This window comes from Pelophylax lessonae (assembly GCF_965119305.1).
Source record: "Pelophylax lessonae genome assembly, chromosome: 3".
Classification (NCBI taxonomy): domain Eukaryota; kingdom Metazoa; phylum Chordata; class Amphibia; order Anura; family Ranidae; genus Pelophylax; species Pelophylax lessonae.
This window is the reverse complement of record NC_138770.1, coordinates 580,125,544-580,144,965: the sequence shown is the minus strand read 5'-3', so window position 1 is coordinate 580,144,965 and position 19,422 is coordinate 580,125,544. Positions and strand designations below refer to the sequence as shown.

The following is a 19,422-nucleotide window of genomic DNA, read 5'->3' as shown; positions in this document are numbered from 1 at the left end:
TTCAGAGCGCATGCGCCAGTGACGTCACTGGCTGCATTAAAGGTAAATATCTCCTAAACGGTACATGTTTAGGAGATATTTACAGTACCTGTAGGTAAGCCTTATCATAGGCTTACCTACAGGTACAACTTCCTGAGGAGGGTTTACTTCCTCTTTAAATAGCGGTCTGTTTACTGATTTTTTCTATTTTCAAGAGTAATAGGTAAATTGTAGGAATACAAAAATGTGAAATCCACGCTTTAATGCGGTCGCAAATCTTTTGGAGGAGTGGGGAGATATTTAGCCTACGAAAATGCCAAATACATGGTGAGATATGGACCCCAAGATCTTTAAAGGAGGTGGTAATCAGGATAGGACAGTCTAAAGTCCCCCGATATGTGTTCTCAATGTCAATCAGCATTAAGGCCCATTTGGACCAATTTATCTTAAGTCCTGAAAAATACCCAAATCTTGTAATAGTGGCCATAGTCTCCCGCAAGGATTCATTTGTATCTCCAAGTATTGATCATTGTGTTTTCCGCATACAGCATTACTTTTTCCTACCGTTTACCATAGCAAAAGCCAGTGACACCCGGGTTATCTCTGATCAGGATAGCCAGCGGCTCAATGGCTAGAGCAAACAGCAAGGGTGACAGTGGGCATCCCTGTAGCATGCCCCGTCCTAAAAGAAATGTGTGAGACATTCTGCCAGAAGCTTTAATCGCCGCCTGTGGGTGACTATAAAGGAAGCGTACCCAAGAGATGTAAACCTTACCAAAACCAAATTTAGACAACACCTCCAATAAATATGTCCACTCAGAATCCTCCTAATTTAACCATAGGCAGCGCATTGTTCCTTGTAAGACTGTATTGCCTCGACTTAGAAATTACATGTTTCAGCTGAATTTTTTAGAGCAGCAAATTATGTTACGTTTTCAAATGAATGGCTTTATTATCTCTAAGTAAGTTATAGAATACTTTATTATAGGGCAAGTATAGCTCAAACACATGTATCAAATGTTATCTAATCAGATATTGAATAATCAAAATGGCAGAAGTGACCTCACAGTGATCTTAAAGTTATTGTAAAGTCTCTTTTTTTTTTTTTCCATTAAAAAAAAAAACAAACGTTCTACTTACCTCCTCTGTGCAGTTGGTTTTGCACAGAGCAACCCGGATCCTCCTCTTCTTGGGTCCCTGGATAGAGCTCTGGCCCCTCCCTCCCTGTTGAGTGCCCCCACAGCAAGAAACTTGCTATGTGGGCACCCAAACTGAGCTGCAGCTCCATGTATCCATTCAGACACAGAGCCGATGTTCGGCCCCGCCCCCTATCTTTCCTGATTGGCTGGCTGAGTTTGGCCGACAGCAGCGGGAGCCAGTGGTGTCATTACTGTTTCTCAGCCAATAAGGAGACAGAGTCCCAGACGGCTGAGGCACTTGTGGACATTGCTGGATAGAGAAGGGGCTCAGGTAAGTATTAGAGGGGCGGACGGGGGCTGCTGCCCACGGAAGGTATTTTATCTTAATGCTTAGAATGCATTAGGATTAAAAACCTTCTGACTTTACAACCCCTTTAATATCATGAATTTAAATTAATATGATTTTGTCGGCCATTATTGGCACCTTTTAACACAAGAAAAATGTATCCCTTTAAATTCTATGTATGTCTTCACACTGGTCTGTTGCACTTTCGTTGTGGTGTTAAAAATTCTGCTTGCTGCATTTTTGGTCCGTTAAAAAAAACCTCACCAAAAACGTGCTTCCGCGTTGAAATGCATTGAAAACGTGTTTTCCAGTCCAATATCGGCACCTTTTTTTATTATCTGCAAAATGCCGAAAACACCCTTTTTGGCCTATATGTTTAGGCGCATCTCTAGAGAAAAGTGCTCAGAAGAGCATAGTGTGCATGAGGACCAAGGCCCCTTTCACACGGGCTTTCCGATCAGGTCCAACTGTCAGTTTTTCAGGCGGACCTGATCGAATGCACCTCAATAGAGACGTCTCCGCTGACACCGGCTGCTGTCCGATCCGATGTGGTCTCTGAAATCCAGACGGATGGAAACCCTATTTTCCATCCGTCTGGAGGATCGGATCAAATAGGATCAGATAAAAACGAATAGTTGCCCCTTTTTCATCCGATCTCCCATAGAGGAGAGCGGGCTCTGACAGGTCTGTCTCGGCAAAGTAAGCTGAGACGGAGCGGTCATCCGCCTGTTCAGCGGAGATCAGCTGAGCAAAACAGAGTCCCCCGGGTGGAAAGCCCGTGTGAAAGGACACCTATTATTAACTACCGCATATACTCGAGTATAAGCCGAGTCTTTCAGCATGTTTTTTTTATGCTGAAAAAGCCCCCCTCGGCTTATACTCGAGTCACTGGCTCACTTACCTTTTAAAAATGGCGCCGTCCAGTGCCAACACAACACCGCGCATGGGCCGTTTGCCCGGGAATAGCAGAACGTGTACGGGCTTTCCCGAGTATCGGCAGCGCATTCGTGGTGACGTGTTGGCGCCGGGTGGTGCCATTTTTAAATGTAAGATGCCTCCCCGTCAGGTAAGTGAGACTCCTCCGCAGCCCCTGCATTTCCTCATGCAGTGCTGGGGGCATGGTACAGGACATTCTCCTGTACCATGCCCGCAGCACTGCATCTCCTGTACCATCTGTGCCATGCCTGTACCATCACTTGTGCCATGGCCTGTACCATCTCCTGTGCCATGCCTGTACCATCTCCTGTGCCATGCCTGTACCATCACCTGTGACATGCCTGTACCATCACCTGTGCCATCTCCTGTACCATGCCTGAACCATCTCCTGTACCATGCCTGAACCATCTCCTTACCATGCCCACAGCCCTGCATCTCCTGTACCATGCCCGCAGCCCCTATTTTGTGTCTCGTGGTGGTCCAGTTGGGTCCAGTAGCTGCTGCATTTCCCACCCTAGGCTTATACTCGAGTCAATACGTTTTCCCACTTTTTTGTGGTAAAATTAGGTGCCTCGGCTTTTATTCGGGTCGGCTTATACTCGAGTATATACGGTAATCTTTCCACATACCATGTAACAGCCCAGCTTCCTTGTTGTAATGGGTAGGGCAGCAAATATACTTGGCTCTGTTCATCAGCAGCACAGGATATGTGACAAGTTGTAGATCGTGGGCCCAAAAGACACTGAAGCACAATCCAGTCTGTCAGATGACGGGGAAAGCCAGATAAGGCTTCCCTAAATACAAATACATACAGCATTTTATCATTGAGTTACATGTAATTTCATGTTTACTTGATTGGTGGGTTTTCAGTTTTAATAACTTCTGCTTTATCAGTTTTTACTTCTGCATGTTCAGTGAGATGGGAAAAAATATCTTCATGCATTTTAAATGTTTTCTAAAACCCTGGGCTGATTCTCACTTCTGCATTCTTAATGTTTTGCAGACCGTCTTTATGTTCAATGTAAAGTAATCTAATAAATGGCTTTACTACTAATGTGGCTGGTGCCAGAAAAATTCAAAGTAAATAATCGGGTAGTATAGGGGCAAGTAAACAATACCATTCCTTAAAAGGGTAACTCCACTTTTGTGGGAGAAAAATTAGAAAATAAAAAAAATATTAATAATATAGCATATACAACTGCAGCTTAGAGGAGCTCCAGGATCCGTCAGAAAAAATTAAAAGTCAGCAGTTACAAAATACTGTAGCTGCTGACTTGTAATAATCAGGCACTTACCTGTCCCGGGATCCAGCGATGTCCTCGCCTGAGCCGATTTTTCAATTGGCTCTCGGGTGCTGCCATCGCCGTTTCGGGTAAGGGAAACCAGTAGTGAAGCCTTGCAGGTTTATAGCTGGTTCCTTACTGCGCATGCGCAAAGCGATCATTGATTTGTGAATGGCCCAGCAGGGGGGGGGGGTGGTTAGGGGCGAACTTCTGGGTGACTATGCCCCTCCCCCTGAAAGGTGCCAAATGTGGCAGCGGGGGGGGGGGGGGGGGGAGGCAAATAATCAGAGCTTCCCCTTTTGAGTGGAGCTCCTCTTCAGTTCCGCTTCAAAAAGTCATATTGTAATTGAGTGTTTGCTTTCCTTTTCAGTCTACAGCTCTGTCATTTTCTGTAAAATGCAATGCAAAGGTAAAAGCGTTTAGCATTTCAGTCTTTATTTCTATGGCCAGAATAAATTAAATAAATAAAATGTTGGCCAATGAAATAAACTTCCAAATACCAAATGCTGCTAAACTCACTTAAACTTGTTTGAAAAAATGCAGCTTAGAAGAGTAACGCTGATTTTTTTCCTGTCCGGAGGAACCACGTTTACAATAAGCCAAGCCTAAGGGTACTTAGACACTGCTCTGTAGCAAAATCGCAGTAAAAACACATATGCGTTTATACCGCAATTTTTTCTGTGTTTTAGATGTGTTTTCAGTGCGTTTCTGGAGCATTTTTGGTTCCCTTCACCTGTGAAAAACAGGCTTGACTCAAAAACGCATGAAAAAGGCAATAAATGGTGCGTTTTTGATGTGTTCCATTAATTTAAAATGGAGAGCTGTGGTTTTAGTGCGGTTTTCCAAACGGCACCAAAGATGTATTATGCAGGAATTTTCCAAATGCACAGCACCTGTAGCACAGTGGTGTGAAGAGACACATGGAATTTAAAGGGAAACCTTTTTCTTGCAAGGTAAAACGTGTCAGTGTGAAAGGGCCCTAAAGGGATGCAGACCAGCTTCCTCAGAGCCCTGCAGGTGCAGCAGTTGACTGATTATTTTAAAATCACTCCCATGCACATTCACTCTGAACGTGGACACAAACCGCTATTTCTTTAGAATAACAAAGGTTAGGAATTTACAACAAAGTTTGGTAAAATCCTTGTAATGTACATAGACCACGCAGAGGGAAATGTTTTTTTTTTTTTGTCAACAAAACTGGAGTTACTCTTTAAGAGCCGGTTCACACTGCCGCGACCTCTAAGTCGCCTCATAAAGGGGCGACTTGTTAGCGCGACTTGTATGATAGACGACTTTGTACGACTTTGAGCATGACCCAGAACCATCATATTCTGATTGGCCAAATACAATCACACAAAAAAAAGTTCTTAAAAATTGTCATTTTTTGATAGAGAGCCAATTATTGAAAAAATTATTGAAAAAAAAAAAAAAGAGATTTCTTTAAATTAGTGTCTGGGGGGTCTAAAAAGTGTACCTGTGAAGTTTCAGCTCTGTAGCATGTCCAGAACCAGAAAAAAAAGATAATTTTTCTTAGAATTTTTAGTAGCACAAGCATAGGGCTCCTCTCCACCTGGGCGTTTTTGTTGCAGGCATTTATCGGGCATTTTTTGGGCGTCTTTGGAGGCAAACAAAAATGATCTTTTTTTCTGGTTCTGGACATGCTATAGAGCTGAAACTTCACAGGTACAATTTTTAGACCCCCCAGACACTAAATCCAAAAAAAGTCATGCCTGCCTCCAAAAATGCCCGATAAATGCCTACAACAAAAACGCCCAGGTGGAGAGGAGCCCTATGCCTGTGCTACTAAAAATTCTAAGAAAAATTATCTTTTTTTTCTGTTTCAGGACCATTTTAATGGAAAGTCGGATCACAAGTCGCTTGACATAAGATAAGGATCCGACTTGGAGGCAACTCCCATTGAAGTCTATGGGACAAGTTGGATACAAGTCGCCTCAAAGTAGTACAGGACCCTTTTCAGAAGTCGGAGCGACTTAAGTAGTGCCAATTAGGACAGCACCCATTGATTAACATTGCTTGTGTTATGTCAAGCGACTTGGGGCGACTTGAGGGCACACAAGTCGCCTCACAAGTCGCGGCAGTGTGAATGGACTCTTAAGTCAATGTGTTGAAATATCAGGCCAGTTAATGAGTCACCCCATGCAAAATATTAAAGATTTGCACCATTATCTGTGGAATCTGCAGCAAATCAAAGATGATCTAGCTAGGTTTGCATTTATTAAAGCAAATTGGTGCAATATGAACCCGTTATGTACGCATTGACTGGTAATCAATTAGTAAATGTGATTCCTTTGACTTCCTTATCTTTACTAAAGACAGTCACACACAGGCCAGTCTGCAAAACATAATTTGACTCTTCCAGTCTCATTTAATAATGTAGGTGATTGCATTTGTAGTGATTTTCTGCCTAAAAGCCCATTGAGGCAGGAGAAAACAGCTGATGGAAGTCACCAACGATAATTATTCGTGTGCATTGGCTATGGAGCTTCTGTATTTTGTCCATCACTGACTTGTTTCATAAATATTACAATGCAGTTTGTGTTTTACATCAGCCCTTGTAAATGTCTTCTCTATATATTCATGTTTTGCTGCCTCACAACCTGGAATTAACATGGGTTGTTTGAAAATTTGCATAATTTTATTTGCAGAACATGCCCACAACTTTAAGTGCCGGTTCACACTACCGCGGCACGACTTCGGGGGCGACCTGTGAAGTCGCGTGCACCACGACTTCGGCGTGACTTGCACGGACTTCATATAATGAATGTCAATGCAAGTCGCTCCGATGTCTCCCCGAAGTAGTACAGGAACTATTTTCTAAGTCGGAGCTACTTGAGTCGCTCTTATTAGAACGGTTCCCATAGCACTGCATGGACCGCGACATGTCAGGCAGTTGCCTGACAAGTCGCGGTAGTGTGAATGGGCACTAAAGATGTTGTTTTTTGTGAAGCAAACAACAAATAGGACAAAATAACAGAAAAGGTCAGTGTGCATAACTATTCACCCCCTAAAGTCAATACTTTTGTAGAGCCACCTTTTGCGGCAATCATGGCTCCAAGTCGCTTTGGATAAGTCTCTATGAGCTTGCCACATCTTACCACTGGGATTTTTGCCCATTCCTCCTTGCAAAACTGCTCCAGCTCCTTCAAGTTGGATGGTTTGCGTTTGTGAAAAGAAATCTTTAAGTCTGACCACAGATTTTCTATTGGATTGAGGTCTGGGCTTTGACTAGGCCATTCCAATACATTTACATGTTTCCCCTTAAACCACTCAAGTGTTGCTTTAGCAGTGTGTTTGGGGTCATTGTCCTGCTGGAAGATGAACCTCCGTCCTAGCCTCAAATCACGCAGATTGGTACAGGGTTTGCTCAAGAATATCCCTGTATTTAGCACCAGCCATCTTTCCAGCAACTCTGACCAGTTTTCCAGTCCTGGCTGTTAAAAAACATCCCCACAGCAAGATGCTGCCACCACCATGTTTCACTGTGGGGATGGTGTTCTTTGGGTGATGTGATGTGTTTGCGACAGACATAGCGTTTTCTTTGATGGCCGAAAAGTTAAATTTTAGTCTCATCACCCAGATTGGTTCGCAGATCACAGTGCAAACTGTGAAATGGTGCAGGAATCAGATAGCATATACGCGAACACTTTTGCGATCCGATTCAAGTGCGAACCAAAAAAAGGGGCCTCCACCATTTTGGTGCGAATGCGATGCAATTTCAGACGTACATTTTGTATGGCAATTGCATCACACAAACATTGCACGTGATCTGCACAGCAATGCGGTGCGAATCACATGCAATGGCTGGCATCGCAATAGTGTGAATCGGCACTTAGTGTTTTAGTAAGAGGTGTATGTGATCACATCTCCATGGGACTTTTTGAACTGTTTTTTTTTTTATTTTTTATGCGGCGCTACACTGTATCTATTTTGTAGATTTGTAATAAAAGGTGTTGTGGAATCGCTTACAGTGGTTGGCTAGTCAGCATTGTTTTGTATATTGTTTCATTGTACACAAATTTTATATCTTGAATTTCACAAATTTTGAGTTTGCGCTGAATGATAGAATTTATTTAATAGGTGTATACGGTTGATGATTTCATTGACGCTTACTATTTAGACTTTGCTATTACTGGCAGTGACTGTTATATGTACAAAATGTAAAGTGAACTGTTTGACATTGTTCTTCTATGCTTTTCTCAATAAAGTTTTTTTTCTGGATAAAAAAAAAAAAAAAATTAAGGAGGATTTTTGTACTCGCTGTAAAATCTTAGAAACAAAGAAAAGTGATGTCAGAAAAAAGACCAAGTGGTCCATTGAGTCTGCTTCACCCCCCCCCCCTTTTTTTCTTAAATTTATACATGTTCTTGTATTTTTAGCTTTTTTTTTTAAACCCCTTCCCACCGTCTGGCCCTTTAGGGAGTCTAAAAGCTGCGAGGCGGCGGCGGGCATTCAGGTCATGTGACCGCTGAGATCCGAAAGCTCCCGATCGCTAGTATGCATAGGGAGCTTTCTGGTAACCGCTGGCTACACTGCTGAAAACACGCAGGGAGTGTGCTCTCAGCAAGGTAAGTGGTTTACACAGGGTCAGATATATGCGGCCACTAGGCATGAAGGCCCACAGTACAGATCGGGGTTTGTCCCAAGCATGTTTGAAGCCACTTACTGTTGACGGACTCATTAAATCTGCTGGAAGTCTGTACCAAGCATCAACTACACTTTCGGTAAAAATATTTTCTAGGATTAGTGTTGAACTTTCCACCTGATAGCGTTAGGGCATGTCCCCGTGCTCTTGAACTTGGCTTCATATTAAAAATACTGCCCTCATGAATTGTAAGCTGGCCATAGATGGTATGAATCTCGACCGGTTCAGCAGGGACCAGCTGAGATTTGACCCATGAGTAGGCAGGCAGATTTTACCAGAGCCAAACCATTGATCGACTTAGGTGCAAACAGCATGTCGGATTTCTATCATGCGATTATTGCCAGCGGCTTTAGATACTAGCAATGTGATCTCATACAGGGACCCCCACCAGGAGAGTACAATTGCTCCACAGGAGAGAACTTCCCCATGTACGTTGATGGGAAATAGAGTGATTTTCATTCTGCAACCCATGGCTCCAGGAAAGAAAACTGCACCATCTAAGGCCTGTTTTACTTACCCCTTTGATGTATTTAACGTTTTCAAGTCATGTTTCCCTTTTCCCTTCAGACTGTACACATTAAAGTCCTCGTCTTTCCGGATACGTTTTATCCCTCAGACCTTTCAGCATTTTTGTTCTGTCTCATCTTCTGTTGGTGACCCCTCTAGTGATGCATCCTAGAATTCTATTTGCTATGCTTACTGCTCATTTTGCAATCATCTGAGTAAAGTAATCCCGAATATTTTTCCGCTGTAGTTCTGGCCAACACTGTACTCCCAAAGTTGTACTCTGTCAAGAGATTCTTTTTCCCTAGATGTGTTATTTTACATTTAGACACATTGAACTGCAGTTTCTACCACTCTGACTAATCTTTCAGCAATATCGATTCCTGTTCCATGTTACAAACACCTTCCAGCAGGGCCGCTGTTAGAAATCATGGGGCCCCATACAGCCCACCTGACAGGGCCCCCTTCAACCAAAACCTTTACCCCATGGCCCCTGACCCCAACTCGAAACAAAATGCAAGTTTGTTGCCATTTATATATGCGTGCGGAGCCAACGTGTGCGCATAAGCACAAAGTAGTGGGGGCAGTTTAAATTTCTTTTAAATTGTATTTTATTACAAAGAAAAAAATCTTACACTGTATCTTTACATTTTTTTTGTTTTTTTGCTTTCGCAAGGGATGAACAACATCCCTTGTGATAGCATGAGCCATGACATATCCACTTTATGGAGATATCCGGGGTCTTTTAGACCCCATATCTGTCCTCTGTTCTCCAAAGCATTTGATCAAACCAAGATCAGTTAGATCAGATGCTTGTTCATGCCGATAATGGCTACATGAGACCGAAACCAGAAGTGATAAAATCCTTGTCACTTCTGGTTTCTGACGCCGCACAGTGGGAGGAACTACATCCGCCCCTCTCACTGTGTCCCAGGAACTGGATGCTACTGTTTGCATCCTAAAGGCGGTAAAGGCAGGCGTGGGTGGGACCCCCCTTCTACTGCCTGCAAAAGTAATCCAGTGGCTTCTTAGTCACTAAAAACACTTTTACTGTGTGCAGAAAAGCTTGGATGATGGTCTCTCTAAGCCACCTAGAAATCGTGGAGTAAGAAGCTGTTGATTGGTTACATTGACCATCCAAAATGACAAGAAAGGAAATCAGTCCTACAGAAAGAATCAGTGGCTGAGAAGTGGACACTCACAGCCAAACCACATCCTGATGATGGAGGAATTCTGTATTCTGGCCATTCATGAGCACATAGGGTCCTAATCTCAAGTCCCACTTGGTACAGCATTCAGCCCCATCCAGCTGCAGCCTGCCATAGACTAACAGTCTGAAGGCAGCGGAGTTGGATGCGGCATCTGCCTTGTCTGGGTGGGACGCACAGAAGCTAGAAGCCCCTGTGTGCAAGGAGCCCTAGGCAGAAAGGAAGTCCTGAACCTCAACACCACTTCCAAAAAAAAAAAAAAAAAAAAAGGTTGTTGCAGGATAAGGCCAACAGTTCATACGCTCCCCTTGCATAGCTGATGGCTACAAAGAATACCATCTTGTGTGAGAGAGTAGAGAGATGAATGACTCTAATGGGGTCAAATTCTAAAGTGCAGAGAAAAAACAGATTTAGATTCCATGGAGTCACAGGAGGACAAACGTGGGGAGCTTTGTCCGAGACCGTCTATACAAGGATTTAAAAAAAAAAAAAAAAATAGATTAAGAGGCTAACAGTTTCTGAAAAAAAGATAGTAAGGGCCGAAACTGACCTTGTTGTGTGCCAAATGCTGGTCCAGACCTAGCTGTGGGGAAGAGGTGTCCCATGAATATAACACCAAGCGTGGAAGCCATGATACCCACACCAAGTGAAGTATGTCCTCCATGTCCAATAAAAGAACTTGCGGGAAGTAGGCTTCCAAGCTTTTAACACTGAAGGGATCACTGATTCAGAGATGCCCACCTCTCCGAAACTGGGCTTTACTAGCCAAGCCGGTAAAGCTAGCAAATGTGAAGCAGGATGGTAAATCTGTCTTTGACACAGAAGATCTGGATGATCTGGTAGAGAATGAAAAGCATCTGCTAGGGCTTTTACCATCTTGGTATACCACATCTGCCTGGGTCAGTCCAAAGCAATGAGGATCACCGTGAAGAGCTTTAAGATGCTCTTCATCCCGAACCTGTAAAGCAGATAAAGAAGTTTCAGGGGAAGACAGGCATTAATGAGGGTGCCATTGCTTACGATTGAGAATCACTGTACGTAGATATAAACTTGTCGAGTTTGTTGTTGACCCTGGTTGCCAGGAGATCCACACCTGGCACCTCATCTGTGATTCAGTTCCTAGAACATCTCTGGGTGTAGGAACCACTCTCCTAGGTCCAAACATTGCCAGCTGAAGAAGAATTCTGCCTGCAAATTGTCCATGCCTGGGAAGTACATAGTGGACAAGGCTGTTAAATTCTACCCAGGAGAGGATGCAGTCGATCTAACTCTCTTGCCACGGAAAGACTTCTCATTCCTTCTGAATGGATGATGTACGCCACCCACCATGGCATTGTGCGACTAAATCAATTTAAGACTAAAAAGTGTGAATGATCCCTATGCACACTGCTTTACCCTTTCTAGCAAAACTGTGCAATAAACAAATAGGGATATTTAGTTCACATATATTGCAATACATGTTTAAACTGGCCAACTGTGTCGAAGTATTCCCTCTTTAGCCAGTCCTACTCTACTCTGCCACTGTAAATGCTACTGTGGCAAACAATGCCAACCTGGGGCAAACAGACACAAAATGGGGAAAGCTACAAGGTTTAGGACTGACCAATGGTATATCTGGTTTCTGTTGAATCCGTATATAGTAACTCTCCAGCGGGATGGTCCAATACTGCAAATACAGTCAAAAAGCCTCAAGTTCAAGGATGTTGGTCAGGAGAGGAGACTACTAGGACAACCAAGTCCCCTGCATTGACAGGACTCCTTTACAGCCAAAGTTCATATCTGTAGTAAGGATCCTCTCAAAAGCAGGGGGGAAAAAAAAGGACATTATCAATTTCAGAGCCAGAAAAGAATCCATCTTTCCATAGACTGGACTGACTTGTCCCATGATGTCAGAATTCAGCTTTGTAGATATCTGGAGTGAAACTGGGCAAACAGGACAGCCTCAAAGGAGGCTTTCATCAGACCCAAGACTGTTATGCAAAAGGTAAAGGTGAAATGACTTGTGGACTGGAGGTCTGAGGTTCCTCCTGTAGAAAAAAAAAAACCATCCAGGACACCATCCAAATATTGCAAATGAGTCAGTGCCAGCTAAAATTTGTGAAAAACCTGAGATCCAGCTAAAGCTATAACAATATCTGGAAAGTCAAAACCATGTGGTCAGACAAAGCTTGCAATGACCACTTTTTTAACAAAAGGTCTTCTAAGTATCCTAAAATAGGGATGCCATAGGTATGAAGCAGGGATGAAGCAGGGATAGTACTGGGGCCAGCACCTTGGTGAACACATGAGATGCAGTCTAGAGGTAAAAGGACAGGGGCAAGAACTGGTAGAATAAGGGTCCCATAGCAAGGAAAGGAGGCGGAAAGAAACCTTGGTGGGGCTAAGGAGTAAAACTCCCAGTTTGCAACCCTTGCAACCCTGGGAGAGCACCTCCTGCCCTCAGGTGTCTGAGGTGTAAGCTGTCCAAGCGGTTTCAAAGGTTAACAATGTCCCCCAATTGTGGAAAGTAGGGGTGCACCTTCTTTTTCTTAAGGACTTGGCAGACTCAGCCAAGACCTTGCGGGTGGACTTGAAGCCACACTTGGGGGGTCTGGACATGGATGGTTCATGTGTAGAGAAATAAAACAGATGTTTCTTAACATTAAAAGGGTGAAGATTTTGCACTTGGTTCCTTCTGCTGAGTAAGAGGAATACTCTGGCCACCAGTAACAGCCTTGATAATGTTACCTAGAGTAGATCCCATGAAACACTGTGCTTCGAAGGCCAGGTGAATCAGACACTTTTCAGATGAGGGTTCCATTGCAATTTAACCAAAATGTTCTGTGCATGTGTATGGACAGCAGACATATGCAGAAGAAAAGATAGAAAACTTCAAGCAACCTCTCACAACTATAGCTTAAAGCTACAACCATTTGCACCAAACATTCTATGACCAAGGGATCAACTGCAGCAGTTGCTGTAGTCAGGGCCTGCAAATATCTGGGCAATTTGGGACATATGGTCATGCAAGACTGCAGTAAAAGCCCCAGCCTAGAGGGAAAAAAATTTGTAACATCTGACCAAGGACATGTTTGTAAGACTTCGGTCTCAGGTACTCACAAAACCCTGACGGTTGGTAGCAGGTGAGTGTTGGATGGCCAGAGGTAACCAGTCGATGTAGGTGGGTAGCAGGAATGGATCAAAGTACCTTGTGGCACTTTGCAAAGCAAAAGCAGCAACAGGGATATAGTGGCACTTTTCCACTGCAAGTACCGGCTCGGCTCTACTCGGCCCTGCTTGGCCCGGTTTGCTTTTCCACTGCTGGTACCGCATGGTACGGTGTTGGAACGGTTCGGTACGGTACGGTATGGTTTGCTTTTCCACTAAAGTAGTACTAAAGTTAAGTGGGTGGGATAACAACGGGGTGGGTGGGATTCTCTGACCAATCAGTGGCTAGTAGTGACTGCATGCAAAGGATTGTGGGATATGGTACCGGGTATGGTACCTCTTGGAACCACAATCGAGTAGGTACTGTTTTTGAGAGCCGTACCGTTCGGTTCCATGCAGTGGAAAAGCGCCGCCGTACCGCACCGAACCGTTCCTACACCATACCATGCGGTACCAGCAGTGGAAAAGCACAAAAGCGAGCCGAACCGTTCGGTTCCATGCAGTGGAAAAGCGCCACTTGTATGGCAGAAAAGAGAGTAGAATGTGCAACACTCCACCCAGTGGTTGTTAGCGCTCAATCACTCATCATAAAAAACTTTGCAGTGAAAACCAGTGGAAAACAGATCATGTAAAAAGGCACCCAGCCTGAACAGCCCACTCAGTCTTCAGTGACTAGACAGGCGCTGAGGCAATATTAACAGCTTTGGATCTGAAAAATACCCTTCAGCCAATTTACCAGAAAAGAGATTGCAAGTTTCTCTATCCAAACGTCACGTCCAGACTAACCCCACAATGTGCAGCCCAACAGGATCTAGAAATTCAAAAGGATGCCTGCATCAGATAGCTGAAATGGGAGACAAAAGCTCTAGCAGCAGCGTAGGAAAACGTTTTGATTGAGGATAAAATTGAATAAAAAATGATGCTATCAAAAATGAGGAATATACACCCATCTTTCCAGGACACTAGCAAAACACTGCCGCACAATAGTAGAAGAAGTTATCCTTGTCTGGCCTATAGATCTTTTGCATGCCACTGTTGAATTCTCCTATAGGCGACAGTAAAACCTGAAGGTGAAAGACATTGTATGTCCCTCAATAGACACAAAAATAAAGAAATAGAGTGAGTCAATCTGGAACTTACAGGAGTATATAAACCACTTCAATTCGGTCCTATTAGACCAGTGGGCAGGTTTACTTATCTTTACAAAACCCGTCCAGCTGTCTTGAAGCTATACCTTTATTTCCTTTGTTGTGGACACATTAAATGATTACATGAGTTGCTCAGTATAAGGAGACAGCAAACATTTCTGAAGACTCCAGTGGACCTGGGACTCCAATGACATAAACAAAATGGCTAATAAGTACAAAGAGTCAATTAACCCAAACTATTATTTCAGTTTTTGGCAGATGATGGGCAGTAAAAACAACCTGAAAATATTTTACATCTCTCGGTGTTATTGGTATGATATCTGTACTTGAATACCTGGCTCTGAACATACCTACTATGACCATTACAAGGGGTTCTCCCTCTATGTTCTCCATATTGTGGAGAAAGTAATATAAGGGACCAACCCAACACAAAAGTTAAACAGGAAAATAGGATATCTCACTGCTAGAGTATCGAAAATATAAAAAACAATCTGGGTGTAACCCCACCTAGCATACTTTAACTATATATACCATATCAGTTTTGGATGAACGGACCTTAAAATAAATCTTTAAAGCTCTCTTGCATTGCCAGATTATATCCAAACACAAAAATTCTACTTCATATGCTAGATAAAATTAGCAATTAAACTAAAAATACCAAACTACAGCTAATATCTGTGATTACTTATGGATTTCCATCTCTATTATTTCTCCAAAGTACCTCTAGAACCATAAAAAAATACAAAAGACCCCAGGTGGAGAGATTTTAGGGCCCAGGGTGTCAATAAATGTATACAATTCGCACCTTACCATTTTTTCATCTTTTATTCCCAGCTGTCCAGGATCCACACAGGGGAAAGTAACGACCCACCACTTCATGACTGAAGATCTAATCCATATTGCAGTGGTGTCCAAACTGCGGCCCTTTGTTTGCCTTTATCTGGCCCTTGAGGCATTTTTCCTGCCACTGACAGCAACAATGGGGCACTATTTCTTTCACTAATGGCGCCTTTCCACTGCATGGAACCGAACGGTTCGGCTCGCTTTTGTGCTTTTCCACTGCTGGTACCGCATGGTATAGTGTAGGAACGGTTCGGTACGGTATGGCGGCGCTTTTCCACTGCATGGAACCGAACGGTACGGCTCTCAAAAACAGTACCTACTCGATTGTGGTTCCAAGAGGTAGCATATCCCACCATTCTTTGCATGCAGTCACTACTAGCCACTGATTGGTCAGAGAATCCCACCAACCCCGTTGTTATCCCACCCACTTAACTTTAGTACTACTTTAGTGGAAAAGCAAACCATAAAGTACCGTACCGAACCGTTCCAACACCGTACCATGCGGTACCAGCAGTGGAAAAGCAAACCAGGCCAAGCAGGGCCGAGCCGGTACTTGCAGTGGAAAAGTGCCATAACACCAATGGTGGGGCATTATTCCTTCCACTGACAACCAAAATGGGGCCACTATTCCACCCAATGACACCAAAGATCTGGCATTATTCACTCCCACTGGGCACAATCCAGCCACCTAAAGCGTATAGAACAGTAAACTGGCCCTTTCTTTAAAAAGTTTGGAGAACCCTGCCATAACGAATAAAGCAAATGCACATTTAGCAATTACCTGGAAGGCAAGTGTTGGATCTTCACAAACTAAATTTGACTCGGAGTCATGAAATGCAGGCAAGTCAACACTTTCTGAATTTACGACCTGATTATCAGTACTAGAGGGCATATCTGTCCTAAAGGACTGCCAGTCATCAGACTTGGCCTGGGAATCTGTTTTCTGATCTTCAAACGCAGCCCACGATGAATTTTCTTCTTGATCACCCTCGAATGCATTCCATTCTGGAGGCTGTGGAAAACTGCCTGCTGTACCGAAATCCGCAAACTCATTAGAGTCTTGCACAGTACTCCAGTCTTCTTTTTTCTTTAAAGAAACAAAATTACCAAAGTCACTGAATTCATCCGTTTCCTCACTGGGCTTCTGCTGAGACTGTTCTTCAGCAACACAGGGCAATGACAGTTTTTCTGAATTTACTATCTGTTCTTCATGAAAAGAGCCAATCTTTGTATCCTTAAAGTCACCAAAATCATCCTCTAACTCATTCATATCCAAGTCTAAAGGTGCATGAAAGTTTGAATTACTTGAGTCGCTATCGTCCGTTAAAGGTGGAGGCGATTCTTCAGTAGCAGCATTAAAATCTCCAAATGAAATATCGTACTCTGATTGATCATGAGAAATATTCCCAATATTGGTATTCTCATTTTCTTTATTTAAATCGAGCACCAACTCTTTTCTATCAAGCGAATTTTCATGTGCTAAAGAACCATCACCATCAAAACTTTGTAACGCATCTTCATTATAACTTAGTGTAATTTCAGGAGTTGTTTTGGTATCCGGTAAGTGCATACTATCAGATATACTATTTTCAGGTGCCATGGAATTAGTAGGTGGGACACTGCTAAATGTTGGTGTATCCTGTTCTAAAGGAGGATTGACGGTTGATAAATCATCAGAGACAGGTTCATTAAGTACTTCCGTTGGAGCGGAGATGATTCCATCTTCATATCTACTCAATTTAGTATTAAGTTTAATACTTGGAGTCTGTTCTTCATGCAAACCCATGTGTGCTTGCTGCTCTGTAACATCCAAGTCTTCAGTGTCTTTACTTGAAAACGTGGCAAAGTCTGCAAAATCATCACCAGGGCTGGGTGGTGAAAAGTCTATGCTTAAATCTGTACTATGAGAACTAATAGACTTAAATCCCTTTGAGTGCCCCATCCTGTCCACATCTTGTAATCCCTGAGGGTTAGCAGAATCTACCACTGTAAACCCATTGGTTAGATTTTCTAGACTATGTATTTTCTCACCATTACAAGTGCTAACCATTTGATCCTGGCCTCTAGATACCAAATCTGCATTGTCAATAGAAGAAACATGGGTTTCAGAGTTTAACTGGGTTTCGATCTCCCCTGAGCTCCCTTTATTATCAAGTGCAGCAACATTGAACTGGGTGGTTTCATGGTTGGTGTTTGATTCAAACACGGATGAAAGTCCCTTTTTAGAACTACTGAATTCAGAGACGTTCTCACCAGCTTTAATCGAGGTAAGGCTAGGAAAGTTATTTACAGAGCTATCGGTGTAATCGTGTATCGGCAAAAAGTGTTTTGATGGGATGAAGTCATCTCGCGCTTTAGATAAATTAACTGTATCAAAGTCCGCAAATCCCATTCCAGAGTTGCTGACTTCAGAAAATCCTCCGAACTCTCCAAACTCCTCATCTTCATCATCATCTGCGACACTGTCAAGAGGTGGCGGGGATGAAGAGTACATTCGGATAATCTCTGGTTCCATGCTGTATCGTTAGTGTACAGAGAATTGTTACACCTGGGGGCGAAAGAAAAAAAGTCATTCGTTTTTTCCAACAGGTCAGCATTCAAAGTATTTATATTTTTTCACAGCCAAAAACAATTGATGCACTCGCGCAACTAGGAATACTCTACAGTAAACTACCTAGGGCTCCAGGCACACTAGCTTAAAAAAAAAAAACGCTCCTAGCAGCAGCTTTTGAGCATTTTTTTTTCTGCTTCTAAAAGCAAATAGTGTTAACCTTTGTGTTCATGCACACTATTTTAGTCTAGAAGGGTTTTTGAAGCTTCAAGGAGCAGAGAAAAAAAAACGTATATAGTGTGCATAGAACCTAAAATATGTTTGAATACTCATTAACTAATAACATATGAAAAACAGGTAGGTCGTTCGTTTATTGGTTTTGCTGACATTTACATTACAATAGGGTGACCAGACGTCCCCAGGTTCCAGGGAGAGTCCCCGGACTGAGGACACTGTCCCTGGACCAAGTCTGTCCCCGGTTTTCTCCCTGGCACCGATCTGTGCGGCGGTGGGGGGGGGGGGGGGGGCGGGATAGTTACAAGCACTGATCTCCCTGTGTGGCTTTCAATGAAGCAGCTGACAGCCGCGGGAGGGAGAGGAGGAGAAGCGTCTGTCAGCTGCTTCATTGAAAGCCACACAGGGAGATCAGTGCTTGTAACTCCCCCGCCCCCTGTGTGGCTTTCAATGAAGCAGCTGACAGCCGTGGGAGCGAGAGGAGGAGATGCGGCTGTCAGCTGCTTCATTGAAAGCCACACAGGGAGATTAGCGCTTGTAACTCCCCCGCCCCGTGTGGCTTTCAATGAAGCAGCTGACAGCCGCATCTCCTCCTCTCGCTCCCACGGCTGTCAGCTGCTTCATTGAAAGCCACACATGGAGATCGGTAATTATAAACTCCCCCCCACCACCACACGGATCATCCCCGAATGCCCATGAAATGTCCCTAATCTCTGGGCCTTGGGTCCTCCTCCGACTCTCCCTCGTCCTGGATCTGTCAGGATGGAGAGAGGAGGAAGGAGCCGGTAAATATGTCATTTACCGGCTCCTTTCGTTTCTGAATGAGCAGAGTCAGTAATCACTGACTGTTCATTCATAACTGAGCATCGTTAACAGGGTTTACGAAGCTTCAGTTTGTGAATGAACAGGAGCCTATGTCTACTGTCCATTCATCTTCATTGCAGCTGAGGCCGCAGAGAAAGGGACTGGGGAATCTGTCCTCAGTTCCTTTCTCTGTCCTAAAGGCGAGATGTCAAGGGTCTGTTTAGACCCCTGATATCTCACCAAAGCCCACCAACAGGGCTGATATAAAAAAAAAAAAAAAAAAAAAAAAAAAGAACAAAAACAAAAATAAAAATTGTAAAAAATAAAATTTAAGAGAAACAAAAACAAAATAAAAAACTACTGACACCGACCACTTCTCTACTGACACCATCCACTGCCCTACTGATATGATCCACTGCCAACCTCCTCCCCCCAAAAAAGAATTGTTAAACAAAATAAAAAAAATTAATAAAAAATGTAATTGTAAATAAAAAAAAAATAAAAAACTAACACCGTCCAGCCATAACCATCCCCAACCCCCCACCGAAACACTTTGAAAAACATATTTGAAAAAAAATAAAAATAACATTGTAAAAAAATAATAAAAATAAAAAACTACTGACACCATCCACTGCTC

General features: G+C 43.2%; 1 protein-coding gene across 2 annotated transcripts in view; it reads right to left on the bottom strand.

The window, feature by feature from the left end:
• Positions 1-17,716, bottom strand: part of AFTPH (aftiphilin) — a 72,414-nt gene extending 54,698 nt beyond the window's left edge. For both annotated transcript variants that reach the window (XM_082249578.1, XM_082249579.1), the window contains exon 1: positions 15,978-17,716. In XM_082249578.1, the coding sequence (XP_082105704.1) occupies positions 15,978-17,711 (1,734 nt within the window). In that variant the 5' untranslated portion in view covers positions 17,712-17,716. The remainder of the gene's footprint in view (positions 1-15,977) is intronic.
• Positions 17,717-19,422: the final 1,706 nt, after the last annotated feature.